The 24,923-nt window shown below is 38.6% G+C and overlaps 1 protein-coding gene across 1 annotated transcript in view; it reads left to right on the top strand.

Annotated features, from left to right (window-relative positions):
- Positions 1 to 3,583: 3,583 nt before the first annotated feature.
- ABCA4 (ATP binding cassette subfamily A member 4) overlaps positions 3,584 to 24,923 on the top strand; it is a 73,859-nt gene continuing 52,519 nt past the window's right edge. Inside the window, exons 1-10 of the mRNA XM_075156999.1 lie at positions 3,584 to 3,649; positions 7,583 to 7,676; positions 8,194 to 8,335; positions 10,105 to 10,244; positions 13,037 to 13,164; positions 17,435 to 17,632; positions 21,178 to 21,267; positions 21,652 to 21,892; positions 23,393 to 23,532; positions 24,645 to 24,761. Of these exons, the coding sequence (XP_075013100.1) occupies positions 3,584 to 3,649; positions 7,583 to 7,676; positions 8,194 to 8,335; positions 10,105 to 10,244; positions 13,037 to 13,164; positions 17,435 to 17,632; positions 21,178 to 21,267; positions 21,652 to 21,892; positions 23,393 to 23,532; positions 24,645 to 24,761 (1,356 nt within the window). The remainder of the gene's footprint in view (positions 3,650 to 7,582; positions 7,677 to 8,193; positions 8,336 to 10,104; positions 10,245 to 13,036; positions 13,165 to 17,434; positions 17,633 to 21,177; positions 21,268 to 21,651; positions 21,893 to 23,392; positions 23,533 to 24,644; positions 24,762 to 24,923) is intronic.

Raw genomic sequence — 24,923 nt, 5'->3', positions numbered from 1 at the left:
TGTCTAATTCAGATTTCTAAGCAGTGTAAGCTTAATACACTTTAACACTCACATCTGTGAAGCTGTTCCATTTAGGAAAGCAAGGTTCTTTCCCTTTAGCTCCTGGTGAAGGTTTTATAAACAAAGTAGTCTGGGGAAATACAAATGTATTCTTGTTGATCCTAAAATTAGAGATGATTCTAAAGCGTGTCTGATGAGCAAAATAGAATCTTTCTTTAACTTTTATGTGTTGATTGTACTTCATGTATTAATGCCATAACAAATAGTTTGGTTTAGGCCAAAAGGAAAAGTACTTTTAAATTCTGACTCATTTAGCAGAATCTTAACCTTGGTAGTCAATCCAGTAGTCACTTTCTTAAAGAGCAATTCCTTTGGCATGTTGTGCATATTAATTAGGTTGTCTGTCATCAAGTTATTCCTCTTGTAAGGAATATGTCTCCCCATCACTATCAACAAATGTAACTAGCAAGGTTTAATGTAAAAAACCTTAAAGGTTAAATAGCAAGCACAATCTGGATAACCTTACTGCCTTTTTTTCCCCCAAGGTTATTGGTTTTGGCTTCTTTACTACTTATATTTTTAGTCTCAGAAGAATAGCTAGGTTTTCCAGAGCAAATACTAACAGCCACTTTATCTGGCAATCCTAATCCCATTTATGGCCTTGCACTACAAATTTTCTCGCTAATAGTAGTGAGAGTACGTGCAGGTATGTCATATGTAGCGAGAGATTTAGGAACATGAGCTAAGACTCTCTGTACTACTAGGGAATCTCTCACTGAGATAGAAACTCTTAATGATGGATGGGTCAGTAAAGAGCCAGGAGGAAGAGGAGAGGCCAGGCCATTGGCAGACTACAGATTTTATGGCCTTGACATGAAGGCTTGAATTTCATTTCACAGCTGTTGCAGTGTCCATGTGGGGTTTAGAGGAAGGCGAGAGGAGCTGGAACAAAACTGGCTCTTCCTCATTTGTTCAGCTGCAGGATTCATTCTTCAGAATAACAGCAGGTTGGAGAGCCCTGGGTTATGCAAGAGTGTCAGAAAGCCGTCTGACTGCCTATAGTTGGCAACTCTGTGAAGAGAACCTCGCTGGAAACTCCTGAGGAGCGGCAGGCATGCCACACTGATGGCAGCTGCAAGTTGGTGACTTGCTGAGAGCTGCCTGCAACCAAATATAGGACAGCTTTCCACGTGAAAATGTTCTTAGGAGCCATCAGCCTGTTTACATGCAGAACTTGCTGCCACTAGTGAAACTGCAAAAGTATTGCCTTTTCTTGATGATGCTCAGCCAATTTTACTCCTGGGTTCTAAACCCTTCCAACACCTAATTCCTCAGAAATGCCCTGGATTGGGTAAATGTCTGAATAAGAACTAGACATGTTTCTTTTCAATTACGAAGTGAAGGAGAAAAAATTTTGAATGTTAGTGTCTAAATTTAGCGTTTTCTGTCTCCTGAGCACACTCAGCAATCAAATAATCAATCTATATTCGTTTCCTAGTGTCAGCTCTGTGAAAAAGAAATGTCTGTGTTATGACACTTAGGCTTGCAAAATTGGCCTCTGTTACTACATTGTTGGCTGCCTTTTTGCACAAATACAGTATGGCAAACTCTGGAAGGACTAGCATTTAGCCAATTTGATACAGAATTTCTTATTCCGCTGTATTCAGTTCTTTGGTCTTAATGTCAAGACTTCAATAATGTTTCCTCCCATAATGGGTTGAAATAGGCTTCAGATCCCATCAGTGTAAAGGTAGAATTCCCAAAACAAAACTGGTCATCTTCCGCATGTCATGATGAGTGTTTAGGATCCCAGTATTGTCTATACTATTAAGACCATTTTTCAACTTACGGTGTTGGGCAAAGTCACTAAGCTGTGGGTTAATTTTCTTCCCTTTAGCTTTTACCCACTCAAAGTGGGAGGCTGTTGCACCCCAAAAGTGTATCTCTTCAAACCATCAAGTGTTAATCCATTTACTCTTTACAACAGCAGTAGCTTTTTATAGCTAGTCTCACTTCTGGTGCTCTGTAACTTAAGCAATTAGAGTTGATGGAGTAACATTGAAAATTGCACGAAAGTGACCTACAAAATATGGAAAATGCTCCAGGTTTTGGCATAATTGATTTTGCATGGATATTCTTTCTGCAGAATTGTTGTTTTGTTATTTGATCCCCAATAAGCAGCACAGCCAATTCTCGCTAAGTTTGGACTTAAATATCCTGCTCCAATCTCTTCCATGCCCAGTATGTCAGAAGAGATCTGCACATTCTTTAGGGATCGCTTTCCAGCAGGGTTAGTCAGTGCTGGCCACCTCCTCCCTGGTTGAGGTCTAAATTCCTTTTCAGTTCATAAAATGTGGACCTGAGATCATTTTCTGAAACAGCCAAATAATTATTACTGATTTTTATCTAATGTTTTTAACTAATGCTTTGTTGACACATTAGGCCAAAATATTCTGACATGTCTTCCAAACCTTGTCTCTTAAAATCAGAAAAAATCTCCTCCACTTAATAGATTTTCCAGAAACAAAATTCTAGAAGAATAGTGGCAAGAGAGACTCAACAAATCATCTAATCCAGTTTTACCTGTGTAAGTCTTGATAGAGGTTTGAGTAATCTCCAGCAATGGAGGCCCCACAGCCCTTCCAAGCAATCAGTTCTACCATTCTTAAAATTAGAAAGTGCTTTCCAATATCTAACTTCCATTTCCTTTCCCACACTCTCCCAGTTACTAAACATTCATGAAGAAACTACTCTTCAATCATTTACATCCCATAGGGCAGCTATAAAGTTGATACAGGTAGCAAATTAAAGTGGTTTGTTTATTTTTAAATAGGTCCCTGTACCCGGTATTTAGATTTATATGTCAAATTCTTTTTTTCCTTTTGAAGGTAAAAATTCATGGTGATTAAAATGAGACATGAACCTAGAAAACAGAGCATACAATGGTTTAAATTCTGTTGTATCCCTACTAAAATGTAGTGGGAGTTGCTGAATTTAAAATCATAAAAATATGAGATCCTGTATTTTTTAATAAAATAACAACAAAATGGATTTGCCTTTAAAAAATCCATTCCAGGCTGTGTTAATCAATATACATTTATAGTGTCTGAATGGAAAACCTAATTCTGTCTTTATCATAATAACTAAACAGTTTTATGTAAACTAATGTCCAGTTGTAAATCCATCTTTTCTTGGAAAAAATAGTTTGAAAGCACAGATTTAATCTGATCAATGATGCAATAATTAACTGCTTTCATTACTTGCAGGTAATAGATGGATTCAATGTTAATGACTTTTTTTCATTTGAAAAAGATGCTTTTCCACTCTATTGCTTTTTGGCACTGATAAATGTGTCACAGGAAACAGTTTCCAAACAAAGGAAAACCACAATTTTTCATGTATGATAGCGTATCAAGTGCAAAATTAAATGGTGCAGACAATGAAAGGAACCAATCTCTGTGATAACATAATCTTAAAATAAGAACAAAAAGCTGTTAATTTTGCTCTGAGGTCTATTTCAGCTGTCAGCTGAGAAATGGCAATGCATTCTTTGCCACAGGTTAACCAGAAGTGTTGATGCAGAATGAGCTTCTTTAGGCAAGTCAGACTTCTACTCTGGAAGAATTGGATCCTCCGGAAAAGACAAAAGGTAAAGTATTAGTCTTTGGGTTCCAGCTTTGGACCGTGCACTCCACTGGATGAAGTGACTGGTACATTTATCAGCATGTAAAAATCACAAATTACTCAAAGAATCAAATGTGATCTTTGTATGGGCCTGCTGTCTTGGATCTTGTCTGGTGCAGTTTGCAAAGCTGCTCTTTACAGACCAAACATAGAATACTTGTATTTGGGTTTTCTTTGACAAATAGTATTGGGTACCAGGAGAAGAGTTGTGGGTAGTAACATTTTTGTATTTTCACATAAAAAGATCTGGTGTTAGAAAACATTGTGGGCACCATTCAGCTCAGGGAGGTTTGATTCCTAATTTTAGATTTGTTCCTCGCACCCCACTGCTCTTAGATGTGAATCCAGTTAGGGCCCTAAGGTTCACACACAGATTTTATCTTTTTTTAATATGGCTGAATGACATAATGAATGAAATGGCTGAATGAAAATCAGAGAAGTATTTTAAATACTTTCAAATCCTCTTACATCTTATGATGCTTTGCCTAAGAGCAAATTTATCTATTACTTTCCACCTTATTTCATTATTGCTCTTTTTTTTTTTTTCCCTTTCCCCCTTTAAGCCAAATTTTCGTAGTCGAACAAAACCTCAAACAAGGGTCTTGGTCATCTGTGGTACCAAGCCACAATTTTCTTAGTCAAACAAAACCTCAAACAAGGGTCTTGGTCATCTGTGGTACTGCAACTATTTCTGTCCAGCAAAGGAAGTCCCTTTGCCTGGTTTCCAAGCAAAGGGAGTCCCTTTGAGGTCCTAGACGTCAAAGATAGACCTAGAGAGATAGACTACCTGTTTCAAACTAAAAATAATAAAGTACATTAGGGCATCTGTAACAGTCATGCAAACAATTTTGCCATAATAACAGAGATCAATAGGGTCAAACTGAACCATGGTATGAGTTGGAATGCTTACCTATGCTGACCTGATTTTAGTCATTAGGAATGCCTCATGTGCTAAAATTTCCAGGATCAAAGGATTGTCTGATTTTCTTCAGACAAATTGAATATCCTTTCTTTCATAGCTTCCCAGCAGACTTTCTCCCACAGTCTACATTGCCATCAAGAGCTGATGCATATAACATTGCCAGCTCATGATTTAAGACAGTATGAAAGTCACCAATCCATACTTGAACTAAATTACACCAAATATAAGGACCTCTTTTTGAAGCTGGACTTCAGTTACTGATTGTCAAGGAGCTGTAGTAGTTTGGTTCTCAAGTTCAGGGGGAAAAAAAAAAAAACCAAACAAACAGAAAATCCACATCTTTCGCTTCTTCAAATGTGTATACTGAGAGAATAGGAAGCCACTGGTTTTTAATTTTTAGCAAATGGGTATTTATGTAATTCCTCAGTATTTTCAGTGTGTAAATACTGTTTTATTTGGACAAATCTGCTCAGATATGTGACCCAAAGTTACCTGCTTGAGTTTCAGGAATTATTTTTTCTTGTTTATTTTTTCCTGTAGAATTTTCAAAAATGCTAACTTGGTGTTTCCTGGTGTTGCCAGAGATCCCCGTCTATGATGATCATTCCTAGCTTGTAAGCACAGTGATTTAATCCACAGCAGAAAAATATTTTCTCCACTCTGAAAAGTAAAACATTTTACGACAGAGTCAGTAAAAATAATTTCCTTTTCTAAGTATATACACCTGCTTATTTGTCCACACAAAGAAATAAGGTAGCCAAAACAAAAATCCATAATGTCAAAAGTAGCTATAAAATATGTTTTGGGAAAATCAGCCTGGTTTTTGTTAACCATTATGCAGTACCATAAATGGAGGCATATCCAATCTTCTACTCAAGTTCATAATTTAGTCTAATCTAATTCACAAGAGGAAAGACTTCATTACAGAGTTAACAGTTGATCCACAGCCAATTTAAGCTTGTCACATTTATCTGGTGGTATAAGCTGTGCTTGGTCTGTTACAGCTCCATCTGGATATTACATTTCTCTGTGCATGTTGCTGGGATTTCTGGCTGTTTATCTTGTGGTTTTGCAGACTTGTGGCCTGCTCTCTGATCCTTCTAGTGAGTTGTGAGACACCTGTGTGTCCTCAGGAAAAGGATCACAGAAAAGAATCAGAGGGCTAACAGCACTTGGTACATCCTTATAGCATGACACATTGTGTACCAGCTTGAAAGAAAGCTTCCCTTGTTCTTTAGCCTTCAATCCCTTCCTAACTAGTTAGATTGGACGGAAAGGAATTACTGAATTCAAGCCTGAGGATTTTGTATTTCCTGGGAATGAAGTAAGAATGGACATCTGAGCAATAACTCAGATTAACTCTGCAGCAAAGATGACAACCAAGGAGTCTCCCCAGTTCTTACCCCTCTGAGTTTATGGGTGTGTAGTGCTTGTCCCAAACATCATCTTAAATGGATGGCAATGGGTGTTAATCAGACCTCGTGGACCCTTGCTGAGAAGGGTCTGTTACACTATTCTGAGCTGTGGTCAACAGCTGTCAAGAAGAACTGTACAATGGCAGGTTTTCTTCTCTAACAATTGTGTCATCTGCCCTTTGCTGCTGGTGAGATTTTGTCTGGCTTTAAAAATATCAGGCATGCATAACTTCCTAGGTGGTGGTGGGGTTTTTTTGTGGTGGTTCTATTTTAAAAAAGAAAGCCTTAAGAGAAAAAGTGTGAAATAGGAAACAGTTGCCTGGTATAAAGCTTTCTACCCTTTTGCTGTAAGCATAAGCTGTGCTTAACTAAAGCTATTAGACAAAGTTATAGTGGAAAAAACAGGGCAGCTCCAAAAACCTGTTCTTAATTATGCTGTGGAGTATCTTTTGCCCTGCATGGCTCAGTTTGAAATAAAACATTCACACGTGACCCATCTTCTCTCTGGCTCTGCTGCTGTATGCATTATTGTTACATACTTGGTGCCTGTTCGGGGAGGTGGGAGCAAAGGAAAGGAGGCAGGGATGGCTTTCCTGTGCATGTGCTACAGCCCCGGTTCTGGAGAGAATTTGTCCTGGCTCTTGTCAGGAGGAGAAAAAAAGCGCCACGTGGCTGGACGCAAAAATCTCATAGCTGGTCCTCAGAGCCCAAAGCCTGTGTCACAGGATCAAAGGGTTGTAATTTCAAACTTCTGCCAAAACACACAGTGGCAGTAAAACAAACTGAAACACAGGAGTTGAGGAAACAGACTGAAAACCAGGCAGGATGTTGCTCTGTGGTAAAGCAGTGCCCTTGATTTTCTGTCATGACTGGAAGCTGGTGACTGTTCTAAGTGTATTGAAAGATCTGGGCAATAAATCTGGGCAATCTGGCCTTTGATGGGGTCTTCTATGTTTTTGAATAAGGTGTTTGATCTTAATGTATACATTTCTACCATACATTTCTGTATTAGAAAATTAATAATGTTGAAATGAATTATGACAAAAAGAAGCAAAAGTAAAGATCAAAGAATGTAAGCTTCTGATAAAGTCTTTTATCGTTGGGTAAGCACAGTGCACTGACAGTCTATTAATGTGCCCAGCATTGCGAAAGTGTGGATAAAAAAACCCCATACTTTTCCTCTCTTGCATCTAATCCTTTTTTCCTGTATTGTTACAGAGTCAACCACTTTGTATAAAAACTATGTAGACTTATATCTGGTCTATCTGGCAGTTTAGTATACCTGCCACCTCTTTTTACATCGGTCAGGATGCTTAAACGTTTCTTTTGAAGACGTGGAGAAGCCATTGAGTTAATGGTGATGCTTCATGGGGCTCTGATGAAATCCTTGCTATTTCTGGGTGTGCTTTCCAAATGGTGAAATAGGCAAGAGAGAACCATGGGCACATGCTGCACTGGTCATTGCTGCTGTGAGAAGGGGCCTCAGCCCTCCAGTCACTTAGTGACTCTATACATGGTTCATCTGTAAAATTTATTTTGAATTGATTTTTTTCTTTTCCAGCTTCGTTTTCTGGTGGAGCTTGTATGGCCTCTGTCATTATTTCTTGCCCTTGTCTGGCTGAGGAAAGCTAATCCACTGTATCGCCAACATGAATGTAAGAACATTTAAGATGTTTTTATGCTCTGACTTGTGCTAGATAATGGCTAGAAGTTCTCAGACAGAGGTACTGGGACCTGTTTGTTGAGTGTTATTCTCCAGTGGCAAAAGAACAGACTTTGCTTCAAGTAGTTTGTTTATTTATAGCCATATATTGTAAGAATTACTAGTGAAGAGAAAAAAAAAAAGCTCTAGTTTTCCCGTGAGATACTTTGCGGTTGGACTTACATGAGGTCCCAAGATTCTATCAAGTTGTAGATTTCTGTAATTCTGTTACTGAGAAAGTACTGCCTCACTACTTATTTAAAAAAAAAAGTTAGCTCAGAATTTGTTTCAGTTGAAAACAGTCATATTGCTTATATCGGTGACTTTTTTTTTTCTTAGTAAAAGACAAACCTGTATGATTTCCATCGCATTGCTTCTGTAGTGAGCCAACCCATTATGCTATTTAGATTTACACAGGCTGCATTAGAAAAGACACCTAATCGTTTATATTTTGTGTTTCCGTACTCTAGGTCACTTCCCAAACAAGGCAATGCCATCTGCAGGAACACTGCCATGGTTACATGGCATCTTCTGTAACATGAACAACCCCTGTTTCCGTAGCCCAACCCATGGAGAGAGTCCAGGTGTTGTGTCCAACTACAACAATTCCATGTAAGCAGAGCTGTATGCGTGAGACGGGGTCGCAGTAATACAGGCCTGCTAGGCAACTGCTGATAGCCTGCTCTTGGCACCTGTTGAGCATTCATGGGCATGAATGATGCAAGGAGAAAGGATGGAGTATCCTCAGCCTGCTTAGAAAGGTCCCTCAGTGCACTGAAGGATATTTTAAAGAATTGTTCTGTGGTGTGAAAAGGGAAAGGTGAGCATTTAAGAAGACATCAGGGTGCAAATACTGGAAGACAAAAATTTTCAGTTCTAGCACATCGGTTTCATTCCAACAATGGTCAGCGACGTTGAAACAGAGCTCATGATGATAGGTTTGGGCCTCTTTGAGGAAGAGTTAAGTTGTACTAGTCTCTAGGGAATGCGTGTTCACTTAATAAAATGTATCCTTTCTATTGCCTACTGCTTAGTGAATGTCTCGGGACAAATCTTACTGATATAAGAGTATGAAACCTCTAAGCTTTCTTTTCTCATCTCTTGAGTTGTCCCTTCTGAATGAGACCTCTGATGAAGTAGCAGCAAAGGAAGATCTGCACTGCCACTTACGTAGCACCTGTTTTGGCTATATATTTGTGAGACTTGTAATCAGCACAGTAACCTTCAGATACTAAGCTTATTAACAAAATAGGAGGATGGGAGATTTCCAGACTGTTAGTGAAAAAGAGCTGTGGGAGTGCTTCATTGCATTGTTTGTTATAGCTGAGTCATGAAAGACAGCATAGCAAAGACCCTTAGAGTAAAAACCTCTTAGAATAGCTATAAAAAAATGCTCCAAATCTCCCTTTGCAAATAGTCCACTTTGGAGCATGCAATGATTAAAATTCATGACCTAACAATGTCAAGGCCATTAAAGCTCCAGTTGCATGATAGTCCGTAGCTTGGAGTTCACTTAGCATTTGACCTTTTGTTCCTAGTGAACAGGATTTAAAATAGTTAGCTGGACTGTTTTTGTAGGATACAGTCAACCACCCAGTGAAGCTAGAGGGTTCTGTTTTCTATACATTCTGGCTTTTCTAGGTTGCTTATTACAGAGCAAACTGTCCCTTTGTGAGTCAGAGTAAATTCAGTACATTACAGAGGAAGCAAATACATTGTGTTTTCTGAAAGAATTTAGTCCTTCCTGTTTGCTGTTTCCTGTAAGCTAAAATAAGCCATGAGGATTGAGATATACCCTTCCATGTATGGAAAAACATAACACCATTAAAGAAATATAATGGCGTCCCCTGCTGCTAATAAGAATTTTATCGTACTTGTTTATAAACACAGGGACCTAAAAGCTACCCTTACATTGGAGGGGACTGAGCTGGGAGAGGGAGGAGGATTCTGTGTCACTTACCTAGCTGAGCAGGGCTGCACGTGGCCAGAATGCCCCATCCAGCTGCTGGAGCTGAGCCTGGGCCAGAACCAGAGTAGATTTGCATCATAGCTGTGAGATGAATGCTGTGTAGGGAGGGTCCTGTCTCCCCAGCAAGATCAGCATGGCTAATGAAGAAAGTGTATGAGAGGCCAACCTTTTGCAACACCAGTAGCCCTCTTAAACCTTCTGTCGACTTCCAAATCTAACTGAATCCCACACCACCTGAAACTACTCTGTTGTCACCACAAAACTGGGCTTTGAGTTTCAAGACTGAGGACAAAATAATTTATTTTTCCCTCATCTGTAACACAGAGAAAGTCAACTTCACCTTTCTTTATGTGAAAGGTTCTTAAGATTCATCAGTCTGAAATTATTGTTGGTTCACTATTTCTTCTTTCAGCCTTGCAAGAGTATATAAAGATGCTCAGGAACTCTTACTGGAAGCCCCTGAAATTCATGACCTTGGCAGAATCTGGGAAGAACTGATCATTATGACTCAGTTTATGGAAACAATGAGAACTAATCCTGAAAGAATTGCAGGTAATGGTTTTGTTTATATCCTTTAGGCTATTGAATTTTTCCTTCTGAGAGCTGACTAGTAGTTACTCTGCAGACTGTCAACATTATAATGTATTTCACATGCAGCTGTTACTCTGCTTACTGTTAGAGAGGGTAAGTTAAAACTTGTCCAGTTTGTTGTAACAAACCTTTCATTTGAGAGAAAGGAGAGAGTCATTCAGCTCCATTCTACAACCATCTTCCTTAAAAACAGTAGACAAAACTCAAAACACAAAAACATGGATATCTCACCACCCAAAGTAAAATATGTGGATGAAGAGATTTCATTATTTATTATTACAGTAGAGGCAGAAGCAGTAAGAAAGCATCACTGGAAGATGCAGAGGAATGTAAAGCTAGGAATATAACTGAATATACATTAGGAGCATAACCCAGAGAAGAGCTTAGAGATACTTTGCTTCAAGTAGCTGAAACAGGTTTGGAACAGTGAAGAAGGAAAAACTTTCTTCTTTTTTTGATAATGTGTTTAGAGAGAGAAGATATTGCACGCTTCTTATAAACAGGATTGCAAATTATCTGACTCCATTAATTTTTATTTAAAACAATCTGCCAAACTCAAAACACAATCCTGGGGAAAAGTAGGAAATGGACTAATAATATTTTTTTAAATTCAATATTTGGGCTTTTAGTACAGAATTTGAAAAGATATTCCTAAAACTAATGGCACAAAAATGGACTGGCTCTGAGAATTGATCTGTACCATTCTCAAGTCCTTTGCCACAGGAATAATATTCTTATTAAAATCAAATACTCACTCTATATGTTTAATAAAATGTGTATAAACCATCTGATACACATGCTCCTCTATCTCATCAGAGGTTTCTAACTAGAAGTGAAAAAGGGACTATCTCATTGTACATAGCAGTGAGACAATCAAAATGCCCCAGAATGCAAACAACAAGAACTTAAGTGTAATCTGAGCTGTGGTTTGTACACAGCTATAGAAACCAAACCTGCCTATTTAGAGGTGAGGAAAAGCATGACATGCTATGAGTTTGCAACATATTGCTAAGAGACCACACCCCATGGTTTGGGAAGTTGTCTTTGCATCCCATATCAACTTTACTCAGCAGTTGGAAAATAGAGTACATTCCTCCCCACTCCTGTGAAATATAATGTTAATGCTCTTTCAGAATCTGTGGGGTTTTTGAATGTGTTTTACTTTAAAAAAAAAAAGTTTGGAATCTCCTGTTTCATAAGACAAAGTAACCAAGTCGGTTCTGGAGCTAAACTAAAAATGTGAATTGCCACCTTTTTCCATCCAGAAAAAGGTACTGCAGAATTGACTATTTAAGTTCTCTGTATGTGTAGCTTACTACTATTGCCTGTAAGTAACAATGTTAACAGAATATTGTTCTAGCTGCAAAGTTAAGCAATGAAAAATTAACAAATGTCAGAATTAAGTTTGCTCCTTCTCCTGATTCCTTAAACTGGATCCACCTCTTGAGTCCTCCTTCCTTATCCCATTCCCCCCTTGCACTGACACATTTGACGAGATGTGTTCCTAACATGCTTTCTCCTCCACAATGCCTGGGTGCCAGGAAGAGCATCAGTGAGACTATGGGGGACAGAACCCTACTATTGTTTTCAGTGTTTACTGCTTGAATAATTACATGGAGGAGCAATTGAAGTTCTGTTCAGCCCCTGCTGCCCTAGGACAGAATATGCTTATTGCAGATGGAATTGTGGAAGTTAGTTGTCAAACTCCGATAAGACTCTACTTTTAACTCACAAAATGGAGACACTCAGCAACAAATTTGTGCATATTTAGGTGGAGATGTCTAAAGCTACATTCCCCATGTCAGTATGATACATGCTGCTCCAGTCTGTTTCAATTGCCTGTTCCAAAGACTGGAAGAACTAGTGCTTTTCAAGCATTCTTTACCTAAGTCTGTTGGTGCTATGTGAACTACCTTTAATAAAGGCTGTAGTATTCAATGGACGTGAGCAACATTCACTTTCCAAGCTTTCACTTGGACCATACTGAGGCAGAATTCACACTGATACTGATTTGTAACAGAGACAAGTTAAAAAAGATAGGCACTGTTTGACTTTAAGAGCAGCAGTATTTTGAATATTGTTATAAATGAGATTAGCAAAATTTGGTGGCCTCTCATGTATGTTTAATTTAACAGTGGGTAGCCTCATTGGTTTTTCTGAAGGTTTGCAAGTTTTTAGTTTAATTGTTGGTAATCTAGTTTAATATTAAACTGCAAGCAATTTATGCTTCTCTAAGGAAAATGAGTTTTTCTCATGAAAGATTTTCAAGGGGCCATTTTTGCAAAACTATAGAATAAGAGTAACTAGCTAAGATTAATCAACAGCAAGCGATAAATTAGTGTAAATGTAAAGGGTTGGCTAAAGTTATTTACACAAGGCCCAGAAGAAAGAGCACTAAGAACAGTAGCACACTTGAATCTGAACATTTAAAATAAAGCATTACCTCAGAAAAAAGGCAGAGACTTTCAAATGCAGTCAGGGATGCTTTCAATACTTCCATTGCTGAAGTTCTAGTCTGAAACAGCTTTGAGAGATCAGATATGCAGAGTCAGAACATTCAGCATTTTCTGATGATCATTCCCCAAGGATTAAAGTTATTTTGAATTTCAAGAATAGTTTTGGACCCCATTAGTCACTACTAAGTATATGAGCTGAAGCACATACTTTTTGCAGGTTTAAGCCAGGATATGAGTTGTTTTTTAACTTCCCTTGTTTGGTATCTCACTGATATCTGCACTCCTTCCTTCATCCAGGAAGAGGAATACGAATTCTAGACATTTTGAAAGATGGGGAGACTCTCACTTCCTTCTTGCTGGAAGATGCTGGCCTCCCAGACATTGTCGTTTTCCAGCTTATTAATGCTCAAGTGCGCCCTGAACAGGTGGGTAGAGTATAACAGCTACCAACCTGTTAACCTGTGTGGAATGCAATCTCTTGGGTTGTATATGCCAAGTAGCCTCAGCCTTGTGCCCAGAATACCTGCTGCCTTATAGGTTGTTTGTACAACTTCTCCCATTGTTTTTTGTGAATCTAGAAGAAAAGGTGTTTGTTTCATCTTTAAAAAACATTTTGAATATGCATTAAATATAGATATTTGGTTCGATGCTGTTGTTTCTCCCAAATAACGAGCATCAGGAAACAATACTGCCAAGCAATGCATCTGTCCCGATGACTAAATTTGAGATAGCAGTCCTGATGAATAGCAGCAGAGAATTATTTGAGGTTCTTAATTCAACGTTTAAATTCCCTGCCCCAATGTCAGCAGAGTAATATGGTGGCTTTATGGCATTGCCTCACATTAATAGGTGGGAGTGGAGAAGCAGACCCACTTTCTTAGATTCTGATTGAATAACAGATCTGCTCAGAAAATTCAGAGTGAAAACTGCAGGTCAAATCCCTCCTGAAGCAGCTAAGCAGGGCACTGTGTTTGACCAAGTTCAGGCTGTCTTTGCCTCTGCGTGTACTGGTGGCTGGGAGCTCTGCGAGGAATGCTGTATTAATGAATGAATGTTGCTGAATTAGAAGTCTGGAACAATTTCTACAGTGCGTTAGTGTAGGTGGAAGCAAGTGAATAATTGAGGCTCAAAGACACAATTCCTCTTTTTCACTGCCACATAAAACACAAATGCTGGAACTGTGTGTGGCCAGAAAGAGGGAGGGCATTTATGAATTTGCATGTAGTTCCTTTTGTGCACCACAGGTTCTAGCTGGTGTGACTAGTAGCCAGACTACTTATCTGCTGTATTCTTGATTAGTACCAGGAGAAGCCCTCCCCTCTTCTCACTTTGTCATGAAGCAATACCACAAGACCATACCAAAGCCAGTGTCAATTGATACATCCTACTTACTTTTACACCTCTGTATCGCTGAGATGGTGAAAATTTGCTTCCTTGCTGCTTGTGACAAGAATATATACAGATATCCTGCTGGGCTTCTCTTTCCCTTTTCATCCCTAGCCTCTTCTTCGTCAGAGATCTGCTGTGCCAGGAGAACTGGGTGCTGCTGTGTTAGTCCCTATCAGCTCCCCAGTGGCATTCATTCATTTACTGTTAAAAACTCTGCCTGCCAGTGTATGCAGGACTGAAGTTTTCAACACCGACACTGAAAGTATGATTGAAACCTGCTGGAACATGGTGTCTTTCACCTGTATTTTCCGTGCTGATATAGAAAGAGATGTAGTTCTCTTTATGCTGGAAATTAAAGAAAATGCACATCGGTTAGAGAGGAAGCTGGAGGAGACCTGGTGTTAAATACCACTTTTGCTGTCCTCCTTAAAGTTTTCTTTTTAGCAGTAATCACAGAGATACAAGATCATCTCACAAGAGATGATTTACAGCTATGAGGACAGAAAGTGCTGTGAATAATTCTTCCAAGAGCAAGCTATGCAGAAAACCTAATCTTGTAATTTTCAAAGGACCACAAGAGAGTTATTTTCAATAGGAATTGAACACTTGATCTCCTATGGGAGATAAATCGCTTAATTCCTATAGACCTTCTTGATGAGCAAGTTACTCAGGCTGGACTTATGGTTGGCTGAGGTAGAAATTGCAGAGCCCTGACTAGAACCTAGATCTGGTTGTCTTGAGCCTCAACCATGGTAGTTCATCTCTAGTTCTTCATGCTGCTCTGCCCTCTGCTTGCATGTGGCTGAACACCCTCTCTCCCTGGCTCTGATGGCACAGAGCTGATCAACCTGAAAGCAACTTGTTTACAAGAGCCTGACTGTTGCCAACAGCTGGCTGCAGATCTAGGTCCGAGCCGCCTGGAAGTGCAGGAAATGACACACAGAGCTGAAAGCTAAACCTGATCAAACAGCTAACTAGCTGAAAAAATAATTTGGACTTCATCTTGCCAGCTTTGGCCAAACAGTGACACATTGATTTAAAAAAAAAAAGTATTGAAGTTTTCCTCTGCTTTTTTGAGTCATTCTAAGATAAGGGTAAGAGACTGACGTTGAAACACAATAAGAAGTTCAGGAAAGATTAGCAACAGCCCACCCTACCGGAAAAATTGGAAGGGCGGAGGTTTGATGTTTTTCTAATCCCATCTGTTCATGAACATTCTTGAAATGCAGTTACAGTTTGTAAATAACCTGTCTTTTTTTTTTTTGTGTGTTTAATCCTTCTCAATGATGTTAATGTCACAGTTTCCTCATTTCACAAGTCAAAACAAGGTTCCCAGGCTGCCTCCCTGTGCAGCTCAGTTTCATTGCAGTTCACACTGGATGATGAGGACCATGCCAGATCAGGCGTATATGGTTAAAAAATACTGTTCTTTTCACACACATCCCCAGGACATAAGTTTGACTGAACAAATAAGCAAATTATTTCACTGACATCAAGTCAGTTAAATCCAATTCAAATGTTCCAGTTTGAGGGAGGGTGAGCGTGTTTGGGTTTGGAGTTTTTTTGCAAGTCAGACTGTATCTGTCAGTTGCATTTCCTCTTTTGCATTCTGCCTCTCTCAACACTGTCCAACTTGTGTTAACAATGCCTTTATATAGGTACAGTTGTAGTGATGATAGTGACAGTACCTCTCAGATACTTTGATTAGAAATTCACATCCCTTTTTTGTATCATTATTTCAATACACAATCTGTGCATAATTCAGGTGCTTTTTTTTTGTCAGTTGCAGCTCCATAAGCTGAAACTTGAGGCAGTCATGGTAGGCAAAATACAATGTTGAACTAGACCTCTCTTCCCCTGCCTTTCCTATTCTGGATGCTGACTTTCCACAGCCACACTTGCAGTTTTGTTGGTAGCTTCTGACATCTGAAGCACTTAATGAAAAACTCCTGAAGCTTGAATCCACTTTCCAAAGCAACTGAATTAAGTTTTTTCTCATTCCTCTGGGTTTTTAAATATTTCTCTTTACAGGCACCACCAAACAAGTCTCAGCTGCTAACTATAGGAGATTTGCAGATATAAAATTTTGATAATGTTCAGAATCTTTTAGATGGCCTTGTTCTTTGCTTAGATAGGAAATAAATGTGCAGCTATGTCTGACCTGGTATGGGTGTGATGTGTTTCTTTTGATCCAAATGTCTTAAAGACTGGAATGCTCATCAGATGATTTTTCTAAAGAAAGGTATCTTTTGTACAGATTTTGACGATTTCTTTTTCTATGCAGTTTATTAAATTCATTTAGCCTAATGATACTGTGTCAGTGCATAGTTCTTGTTTGTCTGTGTTCGTCTCAAACACAATAGGCATTTACAGTCCTCAGTGTTGTGAGCTTTTTTCCTTACAATTTGTACTGTGAAAGGAGATGGACAAAGGATGGGAACATTAGCTTATGAGCAATTTCCAGTGCTACTTTTTATTATATTGCTATGTATTCTGTCCATTATAAAGCAAGCAGAACTGAATCATAGACTACCAAGAGTATTCCATTACAACAATGTAAATCCCAGGTAGATCTACTGATTTCTGTGGAGTTATTCTGCACTTACATTGGTTTAACTATAAACTAATCTTTTCCCAGTGATTGAACACTGAAGATAATAGTTTTTTTCTGTTCCATGTTTACATTAGAACTGATAATCAGTAGATGGGTGTGGGGTAATGTGAAATGGCTTTGTAAGGGCTGTCTGTATGCCTGTGCACAGTTACAATGAGTAATGCCTGTGGGAAAGCATTGGGGTGGAATAGTCATAACTGAAATAAAATACTGAGGGAAATCAAGCTTGAGAATCAGTGGAACTGGCCTTTTACTCTTAGAGCAACTGACAGCAAAAATATAACTAGCCTAAATACAAAAGGTAGTGTGATGTGCCACAATCGGTCGGTCCTGGGGAAATACTTTCAAGCAAGCCGTATCTATCCCTCCTTGACCACAAGGATGGGTGGCATGGCATCAGGTGTGCTTAGATGACAGAGAGAGAAAGGGAAGAACACTTACAAAATCTTTTGCAAGGAAAGGAAGAATCACTAATGAGAAAAGGAAAAACGTGACTGAAGGCAAGGTGATACAGCATAACATCAAGTGAAGGTGGTTCAAGAGCTGATGCTTCAGTTGACCACATCCTTCTGCCATTCATGAAAATATTAGCCAAGCTTATATCAAGGTGTTCACTTCTGATAAATATTTAATTGTTCCTGAGCAGTATGAAGGTTCCACAACAGTAAATGAAACATTGTTTTTGGTTGCAGTTTGCCTACGGTGTCCCTAGCTTGACTCTGAAGGACATTGCTTGCAGTCAGATGCTCCTGGACCGCTTTATTATCTTCAGCAGCCGAAGAGGTCTCCCTTCTGTGCACAAGGCCATGTGTGCTTTGTCCCAGGAAAACCTACAGAGAGTAGAAGATGCCTTGTATGCAAATGTTGATTTCTTTAAGCTATTTCAGCTGGTGAGTATTAACACAATCATCCTGCCTTATGTTGTCATTTTTTTGGCTGATATTTCATTGCCCTTCAAGAATTTTCTTTGTAATACATCACCAATGTTCCAAGTGATCTTTGTTTATTTACCCCTGCAAATATACAGGGGTATATGGATGAGTGATCGTTAACCTACCATCAGCAGAACACTAGACAGTTCTGAGTATGCTTTGGGATGAAACAGGTGAAATTCATAGTACAGCAGAACTATTATCTGGTCTTTCCAGTATGTGTAGCAAAACAGTGTGTGGCAAGACCTACAGAGACCTTGCTGAGGGTTCTGAAAATACCCCGTACAGCCCATCTTGTCTTTGCTCCATCCAGCATGACAGAATTTTACACTGAAGTCAAGCTATGATGCAGCTTGAGTTGCGATAGCCAAATGAGCCTTTTTAAAAAAAACCAACACAAACAAGTTGTACTGGCTTTCATCACTCTTTCTATAGAAACTTTTCCTTACCTCTGTCTATTTTCATTGCCCTTCTTTGTGCTGTTCCTGTTTCTGCTGTGACTTTCTTGCCATAAATTAACCACAACTGCAACCTTGGTTCAGTATGAAGATGATATGCCATTTTATATACATATTTATTTGTTGTTATTTATATTTTATTATATATTTTACAGTAATAATATGAATATATATACTTATATATATAAAATGGCATACTGGGGGTTTTTTTTGCTTTTGCTCTTTGTTCTTTTCCTAATATTCCTGAGCTGTTGTTTTCAGAGAACTATTCATAAAGAGTCCAAGCTCTCTTTCCTCATGATAGCAAACTTAGAGGCCATCACTGTCTTTTGTGTTTGTTTTCCCCATGATCATGACTTTGCATTTTTCAACAATGAATTTAATTTGCTGTTTTTCACCTTGTAACTTAATGTCATGAGACCATCACATTGGCAGTTTGCTGTATACAGCAGGCAGGATATATGAGCAGCTGCTAAAGTTACATAGAAGGTATTGATTGGACTTTTCTGCCACAGCAATGTAACTTCATGATTAATTTAACATGGATTTTACTCAGCTTTGAGTTGCTCAGAACTGGGAACAGAGGATGCCAGGAGCTTTAATTGACACACCAGCCAAATTACTGTTTGACTATTGTAGCATTGACAGTCATTCATTGTGCCCATGTGATTTTGGCAATCCTGATAAGAATCTGTGGTCAGCTTTTGAAAGCTGCTGTTTTCCATTTCTAAAAATATACTTGGATATTTTCATATATCTGATGCTTGCTGGAAGTAGCAGCAAATCAATGCTACAGTACCTCTAAGATAGGTTTTCAGCATTTAAGGACTTCATATGAATATGCACACTGCACTGCCCAACTGTACAATTAAGCTGCTAACATATCATGATTTTGCTGCCATATCAAATAAAATGGAAAAATGAGATTTGATGAAGCAGTTGTCTGTGTTTAAACAAAAATAGACTCACATGGGAAAAATGAACATAAACTGAAACCAAAATCTGGAGTTATGAAAGTCTGGGTGTTCAGATGCAGGCTTACAGTCTGGTCTGTTACTACAAGATATGTCTGCCAAGACTTCCCTTGAGTATTGGAAGTCTGTGTTGGAAGGGTATCCATAGCCTGATTCCCAGTGGGTTTTAATATGCACCCAGCTGTGGATAAGAGGAATTATCTTTTCATGATGCCTAGCACAATGAGACCTCAAGTTGGTAGAAGCTTTCTCATACTCCCATCACTGTAGTTGCTAAATAATAATTTTAATATATTTCTGGTTTTTTCCATGACAGAAGTCCCCCTTTTAAATCAGAATCTATCTCAGTTACTCCTGTTAAACTAAAAGGTAGACTGTGCATAAGCACTCCTTGCCACAGTTATTTTTACAATGTGCTTCACCACCACTTTGAAATTAATGTTCCTTGTTGAATTTGTGATCAACATGTTCAGGTATGTATGTGCATAAACATACACTCAAATCCTTGATGTGCTCATTTATACCCTTTAGGGGTTTTTGCCAGAAATTAAACCAACCCACATTTTTGATAGCAAAGCAGAGACAGAAGAATAAGACCCTTCCTTTACTGTCTGGCTGGTTCAGCTGCAGCAAGGAAAATGAGCCCCTTTCTGCAGCATTGCTGTTCTTGAATCTGCCTGTTTAAGCTTTGTTTGAAGTTCTTTAAACCTTACAAATAAACGAAAATAAAATTCTTTAATACCTTCATGCAATTTTGGGTAGAGATAAGCAGTTCTTCAGTAAGCATAGACACATGTTGCTGAAACAGCTGCTATGATCAGTATTGCCACATGCGCTTGATATGTAATCAAACTGAGTGTAAATCTACACTGAGTTACATATGCAGAATAAATCTTCATTGGCTTTTCTCTGGTTTGCTTCAGATTGTTTACATTTCCTGTTGTTCACAGTTTCAAAAAAGCCAGGTTAAGGCAAGTGCTCCAAGAATCCCGTATAATCTTTGCAGAGACTAGTTCCCCTTAGGGGACAAAGGAAAAGTATATTTTGAAGTATTGTGTGTGTATACTTCCTGCCTGAACTGCAAGTGACAGAACAGAACATGCTAACATAAGCTTTCCATAAAAACTCTTGCCTTTGTGATTCCCTGCCAGATACCTACACAGTGCAGCTGTCTCCTGCTTTCTTAACCACCTACTGACTTAAAGGAATGGCAGGGAGTCAGCAGGATGTATAGCTACACAGGTTTGGGGAAGTCTTTTTAGGGGCTTATCTCATAAATACTACAGTCTAGCTATCCAAAAGTCCAGCTTTATGTTTTATTGTAATACCAGAAGAAATAGATGCCTGAGAAAGCCTCAAGACTACTAACTCCAAGCGCACATGTGATTTTTTTAGACAGTTGACTAAGAAGGATGCAGTGATGCAAGCAAAGTGGTATGTGATGGCATGCCATGGTGTCACCTGTTCCTTAAGAAGCCAGGGATAACTAAAGTGTTAACTCCTGCTGGAAAGGCCATTTGGCCAGTATGCAGGAGACTGGAGAAGTAATGGTTTCTGTCAGATCTGATGGACAGCGAGGACCAGACTGTCTCCAAAATCAGGAAATCTCTCAAGTGTAAAGTACTACCAGTTATTTACCTCCGTGGCAAATGGGGGCTTCTGTATCACAACCTTTGCTAAATTCAGAAGCTACCAAGAGCCTGTACATCTCACTGGAACAATAGTGTCTGTGAGAAGCAGCTTCTCAGAAATCCCAGTTCCTGCATTCCTCTTCCATTTTTGCACCTTTGGCATGGTGGGCTTAGATAAGCAGAACAAATCCCATATTTTCAGTGCCCTGTGACTGTTTCAGCCTCATATTAGTAAGAACACTTACACAGGCTGCTGTGTGAGTCTGTACACGGCTACTGGATTTGTGGCCCCACAAGACAGGCTTACAAGACTCACTGTTCCAAATAACTTAAAGTATTTGAGCTAAAGAGATGCCATTTGGATTTTCTTCTCTCACTGTAATAGCTGTTGTCATGTAGAAACTGTACAAAATTCATCTGTATTTCTGATCTATTCACAGCTTCCCACTGTGTTGGACAGAAACTCGCCAGGTGCTGACCTGAAGGCCTGGGGGAGGGTGCTGTCTAATGTCTCCAAAGCAGTGCAAAAGGTAGGTGCTTCAATAATAGATGGCGTCACTTTTCTGCGTAGTGCATAGTTCTCCTTTTCCTCTGTTCTAGTTATGTTCCAGTTACCTGCTTTATCAGAAAGAAAATAGACTTGTTTGGGAAGAGCTGATTCCTTAGAAAGTCATTCTTCTTTCATTACAAAATAAATGTAGACATAAGCTTTGGCAAATATGAAGCATATTCTTTTCTTCAGAAAAGACATGAGAGAACAAGAACTGAAAATGGTACCTGTGACCAGGACAGAGGAGATAAAAGGATGAGGTTCTGACTGCATCCAGACTTTACCAGTCTGGGCACAGCTGAGACCTCACCAGATACTTACCTCCTTTGAGGGTTGCAATTAACAAAGTCTTGTCTTACTGCAGCTAGCCAGGAAGCCAAGTGTTCAGGACCTTTTGATGGTTCTGCAACCATTTGTACAAGACAGAAGGCCAGAATCCTTAGGCCACCTCATGAGTTCCCTGTCTGATCTTTTCTGTGGCTACCCAGAAGGAGGTGGATCCAGAGTGCTTTCCTTCAACTGGTATGAAGATAATAACTACAAAGCTTTCCTGGGGATTGAGTCAACAAAGAAGAAATCCAGTTATCTTTATGATAATACGACCAGTAAGTTTTTTCACTGAACCATTACAGAAACTGTAGACGGGTGCACTTATGTTAGAATACCACTGTTGTGTTTATAAAATAACATTTTTAAGCAGTTGATTCAGGAAATTAGAGACATGTGAAATGGTTTTTCTTCATACTTATTTCATAGCTGGAAGCAGAGAAGCCCAGGAATTGAGAACTGCCAGAAATATGCATTTGCTTTCAATATGAAGGCATAAACATCGTCATCATCATAATTAAGACAGTCCCTGTGTCTTATCTTCTAATATATGCTACTGATATCAGGAAGAACTAGACGCTCCTGAAGAAGGTTCAGGAAAATACAGTTCTGCATTCTGGAATTGCTTTTCTCCAAGATAATTTTTTTAATGTCTCTCAACTTGATTGATGTCCTTGAGCACAGGAATTTTAAAATCTCTCCTTTTAAATAATACTCAATTTGATACATGGCAGCTGTTCTCTTCCTGCATAAAAGTACATATATTTTGTAGCAGTAATGTTCTACAGCATAATTAAATCTTACATAGAAAGTATTTCAATTTACCATTTTTTTGCTTTGATTTCCTCTCTTAACTTCTTGCTTTTTAATAGGAGAGAATGCAAAGAGGAACCCATTTTATCTTTTCTACCATTTGTTATTTTATCTTTTTATTATGTCCCCTTCTGTTTGCTATTTAGTTTTTCTCTACGTTGAGACCACCAGCAATTTTTTCTGTACTAACACCCATATTATAGCTGGTAGTACATTTCTGTGTCCCTTCTGCTATGATAGATATGGTTGTATGGTTATGAAGTACAGGTGAGCATTTTGCCTGTAGAGATTCCTACGTTTCACTGTTCGTGTTGAAACTTGGCTCTACTTATGTCTGAACCTTCAAAAGACCTGAAAAAGTTCCCAGCCAGGGAACAAAATAGTTGAACGCTATCCAAGTGAGCTAATTACTTCATAGTGCAGGAGTAAGATAGAAATGTTTACATTAACATCTTTAGTTCTAAATTATTGCAGGATCCAATTCTGAACTGTTTCGGAATTCAACATCCAAACCTGCTGGATCTCCAGTCCAATAATTTATACTGTATAAGAACTAACCACTAATAGGAGAAAAAATAGGTTCGTATCAGTATCAGCTACAATACAAAGGACCTAAGTTATTAGGAAAAAAGCAATTGGAGCTCAAAATTGTTCAGTGAGATCTGAGCTGTCTAGTTTCCTTCCATTTGAAATACCTTATAAATAACAGCAACTTTCAAATGGTTAAATTTATTTATGTTTTCTCTTCCAGTTTCCATGGTGTGTACGTTACAACTGCAATATCTACTTAGTAGTCTTTTCCATTTATTCAGATGTTGTACTTCTACATTGCAGAATGTGCTTAACCCATTCAGATTCAAAATGCTTTAAACTGTCCATATTGCCAGTAAAAAGCCCTGCAGGATGTTATGTATGATAGGATTGGAGTAGGGTTTCATAAAGACTGTCTTTCTTTCTGTCTTTAGCGCCCTTTTGTAATGCATTGATCCAGAACTTGGAATCAAACCCTTTAACCAAAATAGCCTGGAGTGCTGTGAAGCCCCTGCTGATGGGAAAAATTCTCTTTGCTCCTGATTCACCTTCTGTACGGCAAATCCTAAAAAATGTAAGAAGTTCTGAAATACAAAAATATATGTTTCTAAAAAATTGCATTCTGAGAAACATCTTATGAAAAACAGTTACCCAGCTACCTCAACCTAATCAGATTTTCTTCTCGAAACTCCATTTGTTCTGATGGTCATCAGAGGAGGGACAGTTACTCTTCGTTTAAAAAACAGGAGACGGATCTTCACTGATTCATCCCGTCTTGGTCCACACCACATGCTTTTTCCAGCTCAGGTAGCCTTTTGTTGACATGAATCCACATTTACACTAGCAAAAATAGTAACGTTTTTATATATTTTACAGATGTAAGAACATCAGTGCCAGTAAATATTTAAATAAGGCAGCTATGAGGCTTGCATAGACTCATTGAGATCTAACACTGAGAGATAACAAACCAATAGCAACATCATGGTTTAGTATTATATATGTTGAAATGATAAATAATTTTCACTTCACGAAAATAGGATGGAGCCTGGACTCTTCAGCTAAGTGCCTGAAGTTGGGCGAAATGAATCTGAGCAGTTAAATCAAGGTCACATATGACTTAGGTTTTGACCACCTCATAACCAGCAATTCACTTACTCTCAACATCTATGTAAGCCGCAGAAGAACTGCTGCTCGTAGCTCACACAGGAAAACATCAGATTTACAGCAGCCCAACATTTCAAATCTTAACTATTATCTTAACTGTGAGAGTATCTGTCTTCTCCAACTGCCTTCCATTTATTCATCTATCCACATGATCATCTTTCTTTTTAGTTCTTAATGGAGAGAAATAGTCAAGGGGAAAAAGAGAGGAAGAAATCATTCTACCTAAAACCTGAGTATTTAAAGGAATAGAAGTTAACTGCAGTTAATGTGCACTTGTTTTTTCCATTACATATACAATAGAAATGTATCCTAAGTGACTGTGATTCCAGTTGGATTTTACAAATTCTTTTTCTGAGGATTATTAACATTATTGCTATTTTAACAAGTTTATTAAGTATTGAAGGTAAAAATTACAACATTTGTAAGTTACAGGTTTCACTGTCAATGAATGGCTGGATCATAAATTCTGTTAGTTTATCTCCTTAGCTTTCTAACACTCTTTTCTACTGTTTCATTCCTTAGGCAAACTCCACTTTTGAGGAACTTGAACGCCTCAGACTGTTGACCAAAGCTTGGGAAGAAGTAGGACCTCAGCTGTGGTACTTCTTTCAAAACAGCCTGCAAATGAATATGATCCGTGTATGTTATAACTTAGCAGGGATCCTCAGTAAAAGCAGCCTTTCACCACCCTTTATTTTTACTAAGGGAGAAGAGCATTAATTTGGAAGGTTTGGCTGGAAGCACAGCCGTTGCAGCAAGGAATCTGCAGCCTTTAAGGCTGTTGGACTGGTTACTGGACTT

This window comes from Calonectris borealis, chromosome 8 (genome assembly GCF_964195595.1).
Source record: "Calonectris borealis chromosome 8, bCalBor7.hap1.2, whole genome shotgun sequence".
Lineage (NCBI taxonomy): Eukaryota > Metazoa > Chordata > Aves > Procellariiformes > Procellariidae > Calonectris > Calonectris borealis.
The sequence above is the reverse complement of the archived record's forward strand: the minus strand, read 5'-3'. Positions and strand labels throughout refer to the sequence as shown.